Below are 13,473 nucleotides of genomic sequence, written 5' to 3' on the forward strand. Positions count from 1 at the left end.
GTCAAACCAAATGTGTTGTTGAAATTTCTGCTGGCACTGACGTGGAACTTTTCCAAAAATATGCCCATTTAACATCTTTCACACCCTATTTGTGATGATTCACTCCCCTTTTTGTGCCTCCCTGCTTTTCATAACGTGCCACAACACCCCCTCAATAAAGATTTGGGCATTGGGGCTGAGTCAGATGAGAAAGCAACCCTCCACGCAGAGCAGCGTTACCAACCATCCCAAAATTTCTGGACAGTCCGTTAAAATGAGCGACTTTTTTCCTCTGTCCGTGAAGAAAAATAGATCTGTCCTTGATTTTTTTAGCCCAATGGGAGTTGACCAGATTATTTTGGAGGTAAATATCATTCTACAGCTCACAGTAAGGCCTCATGCACGTGACCGTTCCGTTTATTACGGCCCGCAAAACACGGATGGCGTCCGTGTGCGTTCCGCAATTTGCGGAATGGCACGGACAGCCTTTAATATAACTGCCTATTCTTAGCCGCAAAGCGCGGACAAGAATAGGACATGCTATTTTTTTTTTTTTGCGGACCACTGAACGGTGCAACGGATGCAGACAGCACACGGAGTGCTGTCCACATCTTTTGCGGCCCCATTGAAGTGGCGGCTCGGATGAGGACCAAAACAACGGCCGTGTGCATGAGGCCTAAATGCTGGTAATGAGTTCTTATCAGCATATTACTTATAATCTTTATCATTCATTATGATTTTCAAATTTGTACGTAAAAAATGTTGGCTGTTTGTGATTTTGGGAAAGAAAAATTCTGGTTGCCAACCGTGGTGGGGGGTGCAGTCCTAGTACAGCCCTTCCAACCTGAACCCTGTAACAATCTGTAATAACCCGTGACCCCGAGGGCTGCAGTGTGCTCTGTGACCGGCAGATGGCGCACGCTCCGCTCTGTCTCCCATGAAGCGTGTGTGACAGCTCCAGCGTTACATAGGCTTCCGCTCCTTGTATGTGCGGTCGGTTACCGAGCCGCCTCCCGCTCTACTTCCCGGTTGGGCAGCTCGCTCATGAGCTCAGCCCTGTCGCCCCGCAAGTAGTGGTAGCAGCGGGGGCAACTTCTGAAACTTTCCGCAAAGTGTCCGGAGCAGACGGAGGGGAGGCAGCCACGCTCGCTCCCGGCCAGGTCCCCCTTTTCCGACTCCATGTGTTAGTTCTATCCGCAGGAACAGAAACCTTCTAAGAGAAACCGCAGCCATCGGCTCTCTGCGTGTGCATGGAGTGCAGGACTGGGGCCTAGGGCATAAGCCGTGGACCGTCACATGGACAAGTCACTGTGGGACAAAGCAGGTTTGTATATGTTATTATTCACCATGTAATCCAAGACAACAGGCGTCCAGTCCTTTATGTAACAGCCTGCGTTATATATAGATATATATCTATCGGCTTCACATGCAGGTTACAGCTCTACCCCTTGTAGATCGCCTTATGTCTGTTTACACTGAGCGATTGCCAATAAGCGATCACCAGACTAGAGCGATCACAATGCTCATATGTCTAAATACAGGTAATTATCATGTATGTAACATCAATATGACCCCCCCCCCCAAACAAAAAAATAATATATATATATACTCCAGGTGTGCCTATAAATGATATTGTTTCCTATGTGGAGTGTGAATGACCTGAATGCGCTCTCGTGGTCACTCACATGGGTGACGGTTAAAATTATATTGGGGTGTGGTATTGGTCAAGAGTAGTGTTGAGCGAACCCGAACTGTAAAGTTCGGGTCTGTACCGAACTTTGCTGGAAAAGTTTGAGTTTGGGCATTTAATAAAGCTATTGAAAGGCTGCCAATCAACAAGTTTTTAAGCTGTGGGCACTTAGAAGCCATCACAGCCATGCCTAGTAATGGCATGGCTGTGATTGGCCGGTGCATCATGTGACCCAGCCTCTATACCAGCTGGATCACATGTAGCTCCGCCCATCATCTCTGAGTATTGCAGGGACAGGAAGCAGGCAGCTGAAGTGAGGGAGAGTGGTAGGAATCTGGCTATTTGTTTTGTGGGTGACCGATAATGATTTTTTGTGTGTGCAATACACCAGCTTTGCACCCCTGACACAGAAATATAATAATAAATCTGGCTGTTAATTCTGTGGGTGACCTATAGCAATTTTTTATTTTATTTTTTTGTGGGTGCAATGCACCATTTTTGTACCCCTGACACAAAAATATAATAGTTAATCCGTCTGTTAGTTCGGCCGGTGACATATACCCATTTTTTGTGTGAGGTACGCCTGCACTGCATCCATGACAGGAAAATTAATATAGTTAAAGGGATTCTGTCACCAGGTTTTGGGCTATAGACCTGCGGACATGCACGGCTAGCATGTCCGCAATATACCTGTCCTATAGGGCTGTGTGCTTTTAATTTCTTTAAAAAAGGATTTTATAGATATGTAAATTAGTTTTAAATGTGTCCAAGGGTCTGTACTAACCTTCCTGGAGCCCAGCACCGCCTATGTCCTCCGAATCTCCTCCTTTCATCAACGATAGATTGCCGTAATCTCGCGATGCGCAGTGCCGATATAGTGTTCCTTCCCTGTGCTGGCATCAGCCTCAGGGAAAGAACTGCGTATCGCGAGATTACGGCAATCTAAAGATGATGAAAGGAGGAGATTCGGAGGACATAGGCGGTGCTGGGCTCCTTCACAGGCGGGCGTGGCTGGGCACCAGGAAGGTTAGTACAGCCCCTTGGACACATTTAAGACTAATTTACATAGCTATAAAATCCTTTTTTAAAGAAATTAAAAACACACAGCCCTATAGGACAGATATATTGCGGACGATCTAGCCGTGCATGTCCGCAGCTCTATAACCTGGTGACAGAATCCCTTTAATCCGTCTGTTAGTTCGGTGGGTGACATATATAAATTTATTGTGTGAGGTACGCCTGCACTGCATCCATGACAGGGAAATTAATATAGTTAATCTGTCTATTAGTTCAGTGGGTGACCTCAAAGAATGAGGAGAGCATCAAATAAGGGACGTGGCCCTGGTCGTGGAGCTCCTGTTGCGGGGAGAGGACGTGGTCGATCTGTGCCAGGTACACGCTAAAATTAAACCCTTCCTCGGGTGCACGTAGGCGACAGAACGTTCAGCGTTATTTTGTAGGCCCGAATACCGGTGTACGTAGTAGATTGGATGGCTGACAGTGCCTCCAGTTCCTTCACATTGTCTCCCACACGGTCCTCTGCTGAAATTGAAGAATTGGCACCTGCAGCCCATGGGCATCTGTCTTTCACCTCACCCCCTTTGCAAATCAGCCAAGCAGTCTGAGCCCCAAGTCATGCAGCAGTCTCTTCTGCTTTTTGATGACTCTGCTGGCGGGGTTTCCGTGGGCCATCCACCTAGCCCTGCCTCAGAAGTGGAAGAGATTAAGTGCACTGATGCCCAACCACTACCACCACCAAGGATTGCAGGACCTTTCTCGTTGCCTCCTCCTCCTACTCCGCTTCCTCATCCTCTACCGCCTTCTCATCCGGTCAGCGTAACACCTTCACCACCAACTTCAGCACAGCCAGGGGGAAATGACAGCAGGCTGTTTTGAAACTCCTCTGTTTGGGGGGGGGGGGGGGGGAGAAACCCCACACCGCGCAGGAGCTGTGAACAGGCATGGAACAACAGACCGATGAGTGGTTGGTGCCGCTGAGCCTGAAGCCCAGCCTGGTGGTGTGCAATAACAGGTGAAATCTCGTAGCAGCTCTGGGACTAGCCGGTTTGACGCACATCCCTTTCCTGGCGCATGTGCTGAATTTTGTGGTGCAGAGGTTCCTGAAAAATTATCCCGGTATGTTAGAGCTGCTGCATAAAGTGTGGGCCATCTGTGCGCGCTTTCGGCGTTCTCACCCTGCTGCTGCTCGCCTGTCTGCTCTGCAGCGTAACTTTGGCCTTCCCACTCACCGCCTCATATGCGACGTGCCCACAAGGTGGAACTCCACCTTGCACATGCTGGCCAGACTGTGCGAGCAGCAGCAGGCGATAGTGGAGTTTCAGCTGCAGCACGCACGGGTAAGTCGCACTGCGGAACAGCACCATTTCACCACCAATGTCTGGCCCTCCATGCGAGACCTGTGTGCTGTGTTGCGCTGTTTCGAGTACTCCACCAACATGGCCAGTGGCGATGACGCCGTTATCAGCGTTACAATACCACTTCTATGTCTCCTTGGAAAAACACTTCAGGCGATGATGGAAGAGGGATCATTTCCACGGTTAGCAGGCCAGTCATTCACAAGTGGCTCGGAGGGTGGGTTCCTGCACCAACAGAGGCCAGGTACACAACTGTCCAGCCAGGGCACAGGTCTGCAGGATGATGAGAAGGAACCGTGTTCATAGCAGGGTGGCACCCAAAGCAGCTTATGGCATCAATGGAGCGTGGCTGTGGGGATACAGAGGACACAGACGATACACCTCCCACAGAGGACAGCTTGTCGTTGCCTCTGGGCAGCCTGGCACAGATGAGCGACTACATGCTGCAGTGCCTGGGCAACGACCGCTGAGTTGCCCACATTCTAATCAGTGCTGATTACTGGGTGGCCACCCTGCAGGATCCCCGTTACAAGGAAAACGTACCGTCCTTAATTCCGTCACTGGAGCATGATAGGAAGATGCGCGAGTACAAGCGCACGCTGGTAGACGCGCTGCTGATGGCATTCACACCTGACAGCGGGGGCACAGTGGAAGCACGAGGAGGAGGAGGAAGAAGAAGAAGTCACCAACGCAGGGGGGGTTGGTGGGCTTTGTCTTCTCGGCGAAGTCAGGGGGAAAAGTCCCAGTTCTGTTTCATGGTAGTGTAAGGCACTGCTAACATGTCTGTATTTCTCCTCCATCATAGGCATGCTGAATCTGTTCTATGACAGGTACTAATACCGCCTGATGTACTCTGCTGATGTATAATAGGTTTGTCAGGATTCAGTCATGGTGTCTGTCATTTTGATGGGTAGAATTTCCAATGGAGATGGAAACGTTAACGGAGCCTTCATTTTTTTCCCCTACGAATAGGAGATTGGCCTCTGGTGGTTCAACGGGAACCTAAGACTACTTTTGTCATATGTGCTGGAAGTCGAATATGTTCCCTAAACACAATTTGTACACAGCCCTAGGCTGTTTTCGCATGGCCATGTGTGATCCATCAAATGCAATCCGTGTGACTGCTTTGTTTTCCAGACTGACCATGGCTCATTTGGGCTGAACTATTATATGGTCAGGCTGGAACTCGTAGCAGGAGTCTACTGTCCTGTACTCGCAGCATAATTTCAGTATGGGTCATTAGACCTGCGGTGCTGTGTGTTCTTGCCCCACCGTGGGTCTACTAGACAGTACTCACAGCATCATTTCAGTATGGGTCATTAGGCTGGGTTCACACTTGAGCGTTTTACAGCGCGTTCAAACGCGCTGTAAAACGCTCAAAACACATGAAAACCAATGCTTTCCTATGGCCCTGGTTCTCACTTGAGCGTTTTACAGCGCGTTTGAACGCGCTGAAAAACGCCCTACGCTCAAAAAAGTTCTTGAGCTTCTTTGGGGCGTTTTGTCGCGCGTTTGCGGCCATAGGACACTGCTGTCAATCACACAAACGCGCGTAATACGCGCGTTGACTATGGACAAAAACGCGCGACTTAAACGCGCATATCAAATACGCTCAAGTGTGAACCCAGCCTTAGACCTGCGGTGCTGTGTGTTCTAGCCCCACCGTGGGTCTACTAGACAGTACTCGCAGCATCATTTCAGTATGGGTCATTAGACCTGCGGTGCTGTGTGTTCTAGCCCCACCGTGGGTCTACTAGACAGTACTCACAGCATCATTTCAGTATGGGTCATTAGACCTGCAGTGCTGTGTGTTCTAGCCCCACCGTGGGTCTACTAGACAGTACTCGCAGCATCATTTCAGTATGGGTCATTAGACCTGAAGTGCTGTGTGTTCTAGCCCCACCGTGGGTCTACTAGACAGTACTCGCAGCATCATTTCAGTATGGGTCATTAGACCTGAAGTGCTGTGTGTTCTAGCCCCACCGTGGGTCTACTAGACAGTACTCACAGCATCATTTCAGTATGGGTCATTAGACCTGCAGTGCTGTGTGTTCTAGCCCCACCGTGGGTCTACTAGACAGTACTCGCAGCATCATTTCAGTATGGGTCATTAGACCTGAAGTGCTGTGTGTTCTAGCCCCACCGTGGGTCTACTAGACAGTACTCGCAGCATCATTTCAGTATGGGTCATTAGACCTGCGGTGCTGTGTGTTCTAGCCCCACCGTGGGTCTACTAGACAGTACTCGCAGCATCATTTCAGTATGGGTCATTAGACCTGCAGTTAGGCTGGAACGCTGCATTATAGATCACTATGAGCTCACATGAGCCGCAGTCAATATGGGAAATATGACTGTCACACGGACCACATACGTGAAAGCAACCCAAGGGCGAGTTCCATCACCGTTGATGTGAACTGTCACTTAACTAAACACAATGTGGGAGATTTACTAAAACTGGTGTAAAAACTGACTTAGTTGCCCATAGCAACCAATTAAATTCCACCTTTCATTTTCCAAAGGAGTTTGAAAGGTGGAATCTGAATGGTTGCTATGGGCAACTAAGCCAGTTTTCCTTTACACCAGTTTTGATCACCCCCACAAGTCCCAATGTTTCCTTAGACTGATACTTTGCTACAGTCAATGTATATTTCTAAACTTAAATGTACTCATGAAGGCTTTAGAATCAGCAGAGCTGCTTCTACTACGTCGGCAATAAGAATGTCTGAGTGACAGGGAAACCATACAAGTAATCAAAGCACGCTTCCCTCCCCTCCAACTATAGCCTTGACCAAACCGCTCCTGCACGGTCTACTAGAGGCCGCTATAAAATGTACACTGTAGGCAAGGAAAGGTGTAGAAACAGGCATTCTGAAATACATCCCCAGATGGGTCATTTTTACTAGTGACAAAGTATATAACAGATGTTACCATTTTACTGTGTAAAGTATTAACAGTCTTCATATTATACCCAATTGCTATCAAACAGGAGATGCTGCGGGTTTGGATAGGCTGGTCAGACCAGGCTCGCAGTTGGGATGCCCTGAAAAAAAGAAGCGCAAATCAACCGTGCAGGTAAATCTCATTTATAGGAATGTATTATTTTTTATCCTTATCAACCAGTCTGAAAGGTTCCTCTGTGTCAAAGAGAGTATAATTACTGATAACCAAAGTAACAATCTTATGGACATCCTGCTTTTTACCTTATACTGTTAAAGGGGTATTCCGTATATAACAAGTTGTCCACTGTCCAATGGATAAGTGGAGACCTGAATGCTGTGACAAACATGAAAATAGGGACCCCCTACTTTGTGGGGCCCCCTGAAATAAATGGAGCTGGTAGGTCAAGCATGTGCACTACCACTATCATCTCTCTCTATTAGTAGCCCTCCCCTCTTCAGTCTGGAGGAGGTGGGGGCAGTTGGGGAGCTGACTTCCTTAAGAAGGACAGTTTCCCCAGGTTGAGGGCATTTCTGGGAGCAGCTACTGTCTCACAATACAGAAATCCAGAGGATAAATGGGAGAGCTTTAAGGCTAGGTCTACACGACGACAGATAGGGCACCACTACACTGCAACATTTGTCGCACCAATGTCGAGCGCCAATTTTTATAATGGCAGTCTATGGTGTCGCTGTCACGACTGTGACTGATCCAGACAGGTCTGGGAGGAGAAGGTCGCAGCGACTTGCTACTCGCGATAGCTTGTGAGTTTGCTCCGTGGTTCAGGGTATGTCATCTGGGTTTTGCCTTGTGAACCTTTTTGTCCTGACTGGGAGTTTGTAGGCATCCTCCTCAGGTGAGTCCTGTCTGCCACTCCCAGCTACTATATTAGTTTCACTTTCACTTTCAGTCATTGCCAGATATAGTCCTTACTACCAGTGCTACTCTGACCTTGGAAGGAGATCGTTTGATGGTGTTGCTGTGGAGCTCTTGTCCGGCGTGGACTGTCGTGTTTGGGATCGCCTTCTCTGCTCGTGACTGGATAAGTCTATCACTGCCATAGATTGTTTGTTGCTGTCTTCCCCTGTTGTTTTCCTAGACGTGAGTGATGGTGACTAGCGCTCCCATCGGCCTTTCCTCAGTCCAGTCTAGTTAGGGCGACTGAGGGTTTTAGGTATCCTGCTCGCCGCACGGGTTCACACCCCGTCTAGGGTATCAGGGCAGACAGGTGCCAGCTGAGGGTTAGTCAGGGGTGGCCATTCTATTTCCCATCCATAGATAAGGGTCCCCCTTCCCCTCTGTCTGGTGCGACACGACCGCTGCTGGGATAGCGGTCGTGACAGTCGCACTGCAACATGCGACATGCTGCGACTGCGACAGTCGCAGAAAAATCCATCTCTTCTGCCATTATAAAAATTGTCGCGCGACATTGGTGCAACAAGATGCCGCGCGACAAATGTTGCAGTGTAGTGGTGCCCTATCTGTCACGCGACTTATTGTCGTCGTGTAGACCTAGCCTTAATCTACTTTAGGTCATTAACCTGCAAAATTAATTCCTACAGGTAATATGTATAAACAGTTAAAATTAAACCCCACATGGCTTTCAGCTACTGAAAAAGGCAATAAACAAAAAGAGCATTTAAAAATAAAAATCTGAGGGATCAGCTGTATCCTTTGAAAGTTATAAAGGGCTTAATAAAATCTGTAAAAAAAAAAAAAAAAAAAAAGATCTCCAAGTACAAAATTATTTTAATGAATACTAAAAAAACCAAGGTCAGAGCAGGTAGGTCTCCTAAATGATGGTCACTGAGGGTCAGGAAAAGGCAAAGCTACTAAAGGTGTTTTTTTTGTTTTTATCTCTGCATATACAAAGAAGAGAAAGGAGCTTATATTGGCAGTGCCAGGGCTGTTAGTCAACTGAGTATATTACTGAATTTACTAAGGGCTGTATTACACCAACAGATTATCTGTTCAATGGTTGGTGTGTATATAACAAAAGATCTGTGTGTGTAATAGTCCATCTAACCAATCATTGGTCAGAATATCTGTCAGGTAATCTGTTGGTATAATACAGGCCTAACTGTAGATATGTTCCAAGCTAAACTAAATAAGGTAAATGTGAACAAGGCTGTGGGTCGAGATGGATTACACCCAAGATTTCTTAAAGAACTCAGTTCAATCATTGCTGTACCCCTGTTCATAAGTTTGGAAGATTCTCTAGGGACGGGTACAGTGCCAAGTGACTGGCGCAAGGTATATGTGGTGCCCATATTCAAAAAGTGCTCTAGGTCTTCCACAGGTAATTATAGACCAGTAAGTTTACTTCTGTGGTGGGCAAATGTTTGAAGGACTCTTATATACAAGAGTATGTGACTGTTATTAATATCATAAGTGATAACCAGTATGGGTTTACCAAGGACAGAAGTTGCCAGACTAACCTGATTTGTTTTTATGAGGAGGTGAGTAGTAGCCTGGACAGAGGGGCGGCTGTGGATGTAGTGTTTCTGGATTTTGCAAAGGCTTTTGATACTGTCCCTCATAGACGTTTAGTAGGTAAAGTAAGGTCTATAGGCTTGGGAAGTATAGTTTGTAATTGGATTGAAAACTTGCTGAAGGACCGTGTCCAGAGAGTTGTAGTCAGTGATTTCTATTCTGAATGGTCATTATAAGTGTTGTACCTTAAGATTCAGTGCCGGGTCCCCTTTTATTCAGTTGATTTATTAATGATATTGAGGATGGGATTAATAGCCCCATTTACCAAGCTACAAAGTACTGTGCAGTCTATGGAAAATGTCCATATACTACAAGCTGACTTGAACATTCTGAGTGATTGGGCATCAAATTGGCAAGTGAGGTTCAATGTGGACAAATGTAAAGTTATGCATCTTGGTAGTAATAATCTACATTCATCATATGTCCTAGGGGATGTAACACTAGGAGAGTCACTTATAGAGAAGGATTTGGGTGTCCTTGTAGATGGTAGATTAAATAACGGCATACAATGTCAATCAGCTGCTTCTAAGGCCATCAGGATATTGTCATGTATTAAAGAGTTTCGGACCCGTGGGACAGTGAAGTAATATTACCACATTTCAATGCTTTAGTGCTGCCTTATCTGGAATATGCTGGAAAAATGCTCCAGCAAATGTGCTGGAAAAATTCCAAAGAGCAGCGACTAAACTGATAAGGGGCTTGGAGGGTCTTAGTTATGAGGAAAGATTTAAAATAATTAAATATATTTAGCCTTGAGAAGAGGGACTAAAAGGGGGGGGGGGGATGAGTAACCTATACAAATATATAAATGACCCATACAAACAAAAGACACGGGTACACTGCCTCCGCCTGGAAGAAAAAAAAGAAAAATGGCCGTCTTCAGAGGCGACAAAACTTTACTGTAGGAACTGTAAATCTGTGGAATAGTCTTAGCTGGAACAGTGGATGGTTTTCAAAAGGGCTTAGATGATTTAGAAGTAAATAACCATAATGCTTATATAAATGTGTATATGTCTGGTCCTCACTCCCCTTTTCTTAATTCCCATCCCTTGGTTGAACTTGATGGACTTTTCAATCATGCTGATTATGTAACTATGTTTCTATTTAGGGGTCCACTGTTCCTCCTCTCTCGGAATATGCTCCACCAACGAACACAAGCTCCGACCATCTCATTGCCTCTAATCCTTTTGATGATGACTATAGTATATCCCCTCTTTCAGGGTACACTTATTTTGGGAAACCAGGATATGCCAATGTCGGATCTTTTAACACTTTTAAGATGCCACCAAATATATCACCAAAAAGGTCTTCTCGTAATGGTGGCTTTCAAAACTTTAGAGATCAGCCACTGTCTTTTCCAAAAGAAATGAAAAGTACATCCCTGGGAAGAACCTTCTCATTCAGCAATATACAAGAAAAAACACTCTTTGACAATGATTTCTTTTTCAACAGTGGACTAGGACAAACTATTGCTATGCCTGGGCAGCACTTTAGACCTAACCATAGTCCAGATCTCTTTCACATGACAGGTCTCCACTCTGGCCAGCGAAACAAATTTCAGCCTTCGCCCTATAGGGCTCAAGGTGGCAAAGTGCACTTTATTCAGCAGCCTGAGGACCCCCACCCATTTGAACTGCCACAACATCACTTTATGCATATAAAAATATCTAACTATGAGCAAGAATCTGGTTCTCCATCCAATAAATATCCTAATCTGAACCCAACTGCAAATGAAGACAAATCAAATCTGGGTGAGTTCACCCAGAATACTGCGGATCGACTGGGTTCTAAAAACCATACAGTTAATGCAGATAATTTACAGTCCGAAACCATAGACCTAACTAATTATGGTTCTGGTAGTGGAGCCCACAGCAAGACTTCACTTTCTAAACTTTCAAAAAGTGATGTGACACCTAGTGAAAAATGCAATAGATGGCTACTTCAATCCAGTTTTTGTGGTCCTTTTTCCACCGACACAATATACCCATGTGGTATATGTTCTTTTGAGGTTAGTAATTTTGGGGATGCCATCATGTGTGAAGTCTCTTGTCACAAGTGGTTTCATCGAGCATGTACTGGGATGACAGAGATTGCCTATGCACTACTAACAGCAGAAGCCTCAGCGATTTGGGGTTGCGATACTTGTATGGCAAAGAAGGATGTTCACTTGGTGCACACACGTAAATAAAACCCCTTCTGCCATTTTTATGGATGAGAGCCATTTTTAGGTACAAGAACACAGGACTTTTGTTCTAAACAAAGCCAAATCCTTCATAACATACCACCAGAGTGGTGCTTTGTTGTTGAAATAGAGTTAAAGAGACCCAAGACCTGAGCACCTTACTTTGATGACCGGTTTCAGTGTGTGGGTATTTTTCCCCAAAATGATCAATCTAATTCTTGAATCTTATCGATACAAATATGAAGATGTTTGTAGGTCTTCATTTTTTTTTCCTCATCTGTCAGATCATCTGAACAATATATGCTGCTCTAAGATCTTTTGCACTATTTAAAGTAATGATATTTTTTAATACAGATCAAATTTTTTAGGGGAAGCACAAAGTGTCAACCTAAGAAACTTAGATTATGGGAATTGCACTTGACTACCTGTGGTGATGACTTACTTGTTCTAGTTGGGAGGTTATTAAATTGTGTATATTGTATCACGGCACTTATCCCTTTAAATGTGAGCTCTGGATTTAACCATAATGTCTTGATGACGTAATGAATATTTATATAATTAGCACTGTGAAGTCTGGTTATTGGAGTAGTGGTTTAGTCTGGAGTTCTGTTTGCTGTACAGAGACAGGTACTGTAGAAGTAAGTAATGGGGCTGTATACCTGTTATGACACTGGGAAACGATATGCAAAATTGATATTTAGCTAGGTGATCTTGGATGATCAGAATGGACATTTAACTGTATGTCAATTGCTTTGGGGCAAATAGTGTCTTAAAGATTGATGGGAATAATAAACTATTAGCACCTCATGCTCATCTGTTGCTTTCATTCTGACATTCCAGAAGGCTTGAGATCAACATTTGATCTGTCTAGAAACGTAAAGATTGGGAATATTGGAATAAAAGCAACCTCTTCAAGGGCTTGCCCAGCCTTTACGAAGTCATGGCCTATCCGTAGGATAGACAATTGCTAGCTGATCTGCAGGGGTCTGACACTCCAGCGATTAGCAATTTGGGTGTCGCTGGAAGTAGGCACAGGACTAAATAGTTGTGTCAACCTTGCGGTAGAAGGAGCTGGTTACTACATCACTTCTCCCATGGGAGCAGTACTGTAGTAACATGCTCCTGCCACTACAAGGTTGACAGAGATCTATAGTTCCGATGACAGCGCTACACCTGAACAGCCGATTTGGAGGGGGTGCGTGGTGTGGGATCCCCACAGATCATCTAGTGATTGCCTATCCTTAGTATAGGCAACAATTAGTAAAGGCTACACAATTCCTTTAACAAGACCATAGAGTAGACGTCTCTGGGACTTTTTTATTGATGCATGTAGAATGTAACTTTCCTTTTTTTTTCTTTTTGTTTTGTTTTTTTGCCCCTTTTAATTACAATTAAATTAGTGATCTAAAGACGTGTTATAAGATTATTTTATCATGTACCGAGGCTTTATCTGCTCTAGAAATCTTTGCTTCTTAATATCGTAAACCTACTCCGCAGAAGATGTTTTCTGAGAAGTAGATGAAATAAAGTACCATGTACCTGGAGAGCAGCAGAATATTTTTCTCTACCAAAAATTGGTGAAATAAAAGAAAATGACTGAATCGCCTCCTGTTTTAATTAAGCTTCAGTTTGTGGCATTCATTATTTTCACGTGTACATAGGAGTGAATGGGAAACCTAGGGGAATTGATCACACCTTGCGTTTCAGAATGTTGGTTTTTTGCAACTTTTTGGGCTTATTTGCTCAAAGATGTGCAACGTTTTGCCTTTTTACACCACTCACTCCACTTTTGAAAAGTAGGTGTGGTTAACTATGTA

The 13,473-nt window shown here is 45.1% G+C and overlaps 1 protein-coding gene across 1 annotated transcript; it reads left to right on the plus strand.

Moving 5' to 3' along the window:
* Positions 1-915: 915 nt before the first annotated feature.
* PYGO1 (pygopus family PHD finger 1) lies at positions 916-13,246 on the plus strand. The gene is made up of 3 exons (XM_040413916.1): positions 916-1,303; positions 7,031-7,116; positions 10,583-13,246. The coding sequence occupies exons 1-3, from the start codon at positions 1,276-1,278 to the stop codon at positions 11,660-11,662; spliced, it is 1,194 nt and encodes a 397-aa protein (XP_040269850.1). The 5' UTR covers positions 916-1,275; the 3' UTR covers positions 11,663-13,246.
* The last annotated feature ends 227 nt before the right edge of the window (positions 13,247-13,473 follow it).

This window comes from Bufo bufo, chromosome 1 (genome assembly GCF_905171765.1).
Source record: "Bufo bufo chromosome 1, aBufBuf1.1, whole genome shotgun sequence".
Classification (NCBI taxonomy): Eukaryota; Metazoa; Chordata; class Amphibia; order Anura; family Bufonidae; genus Bufo; species Bufo bufo.

Coding starts and splice junctions, on each gene's coding strand:
- PYGO1 (XM_040413916.1), top strand. CDS start 1,276: ATGGACAAGTCACTGTGGGACAAAGCAG. Junction 1,304..7,030: donor GTCACTGTGGGACAAAGCAG/GTTTGTATATGT, acceptor GCTATCAAACAG/GAGATGCTGCGGGTTTGGAT. Junction 7,117..10,582: donor AGCGCAAATCAACCGTGCAG/GTAAATCTCATT, acceptor GTTTCTATTTAG/GGGTCCACTGTTCCTCCTCT.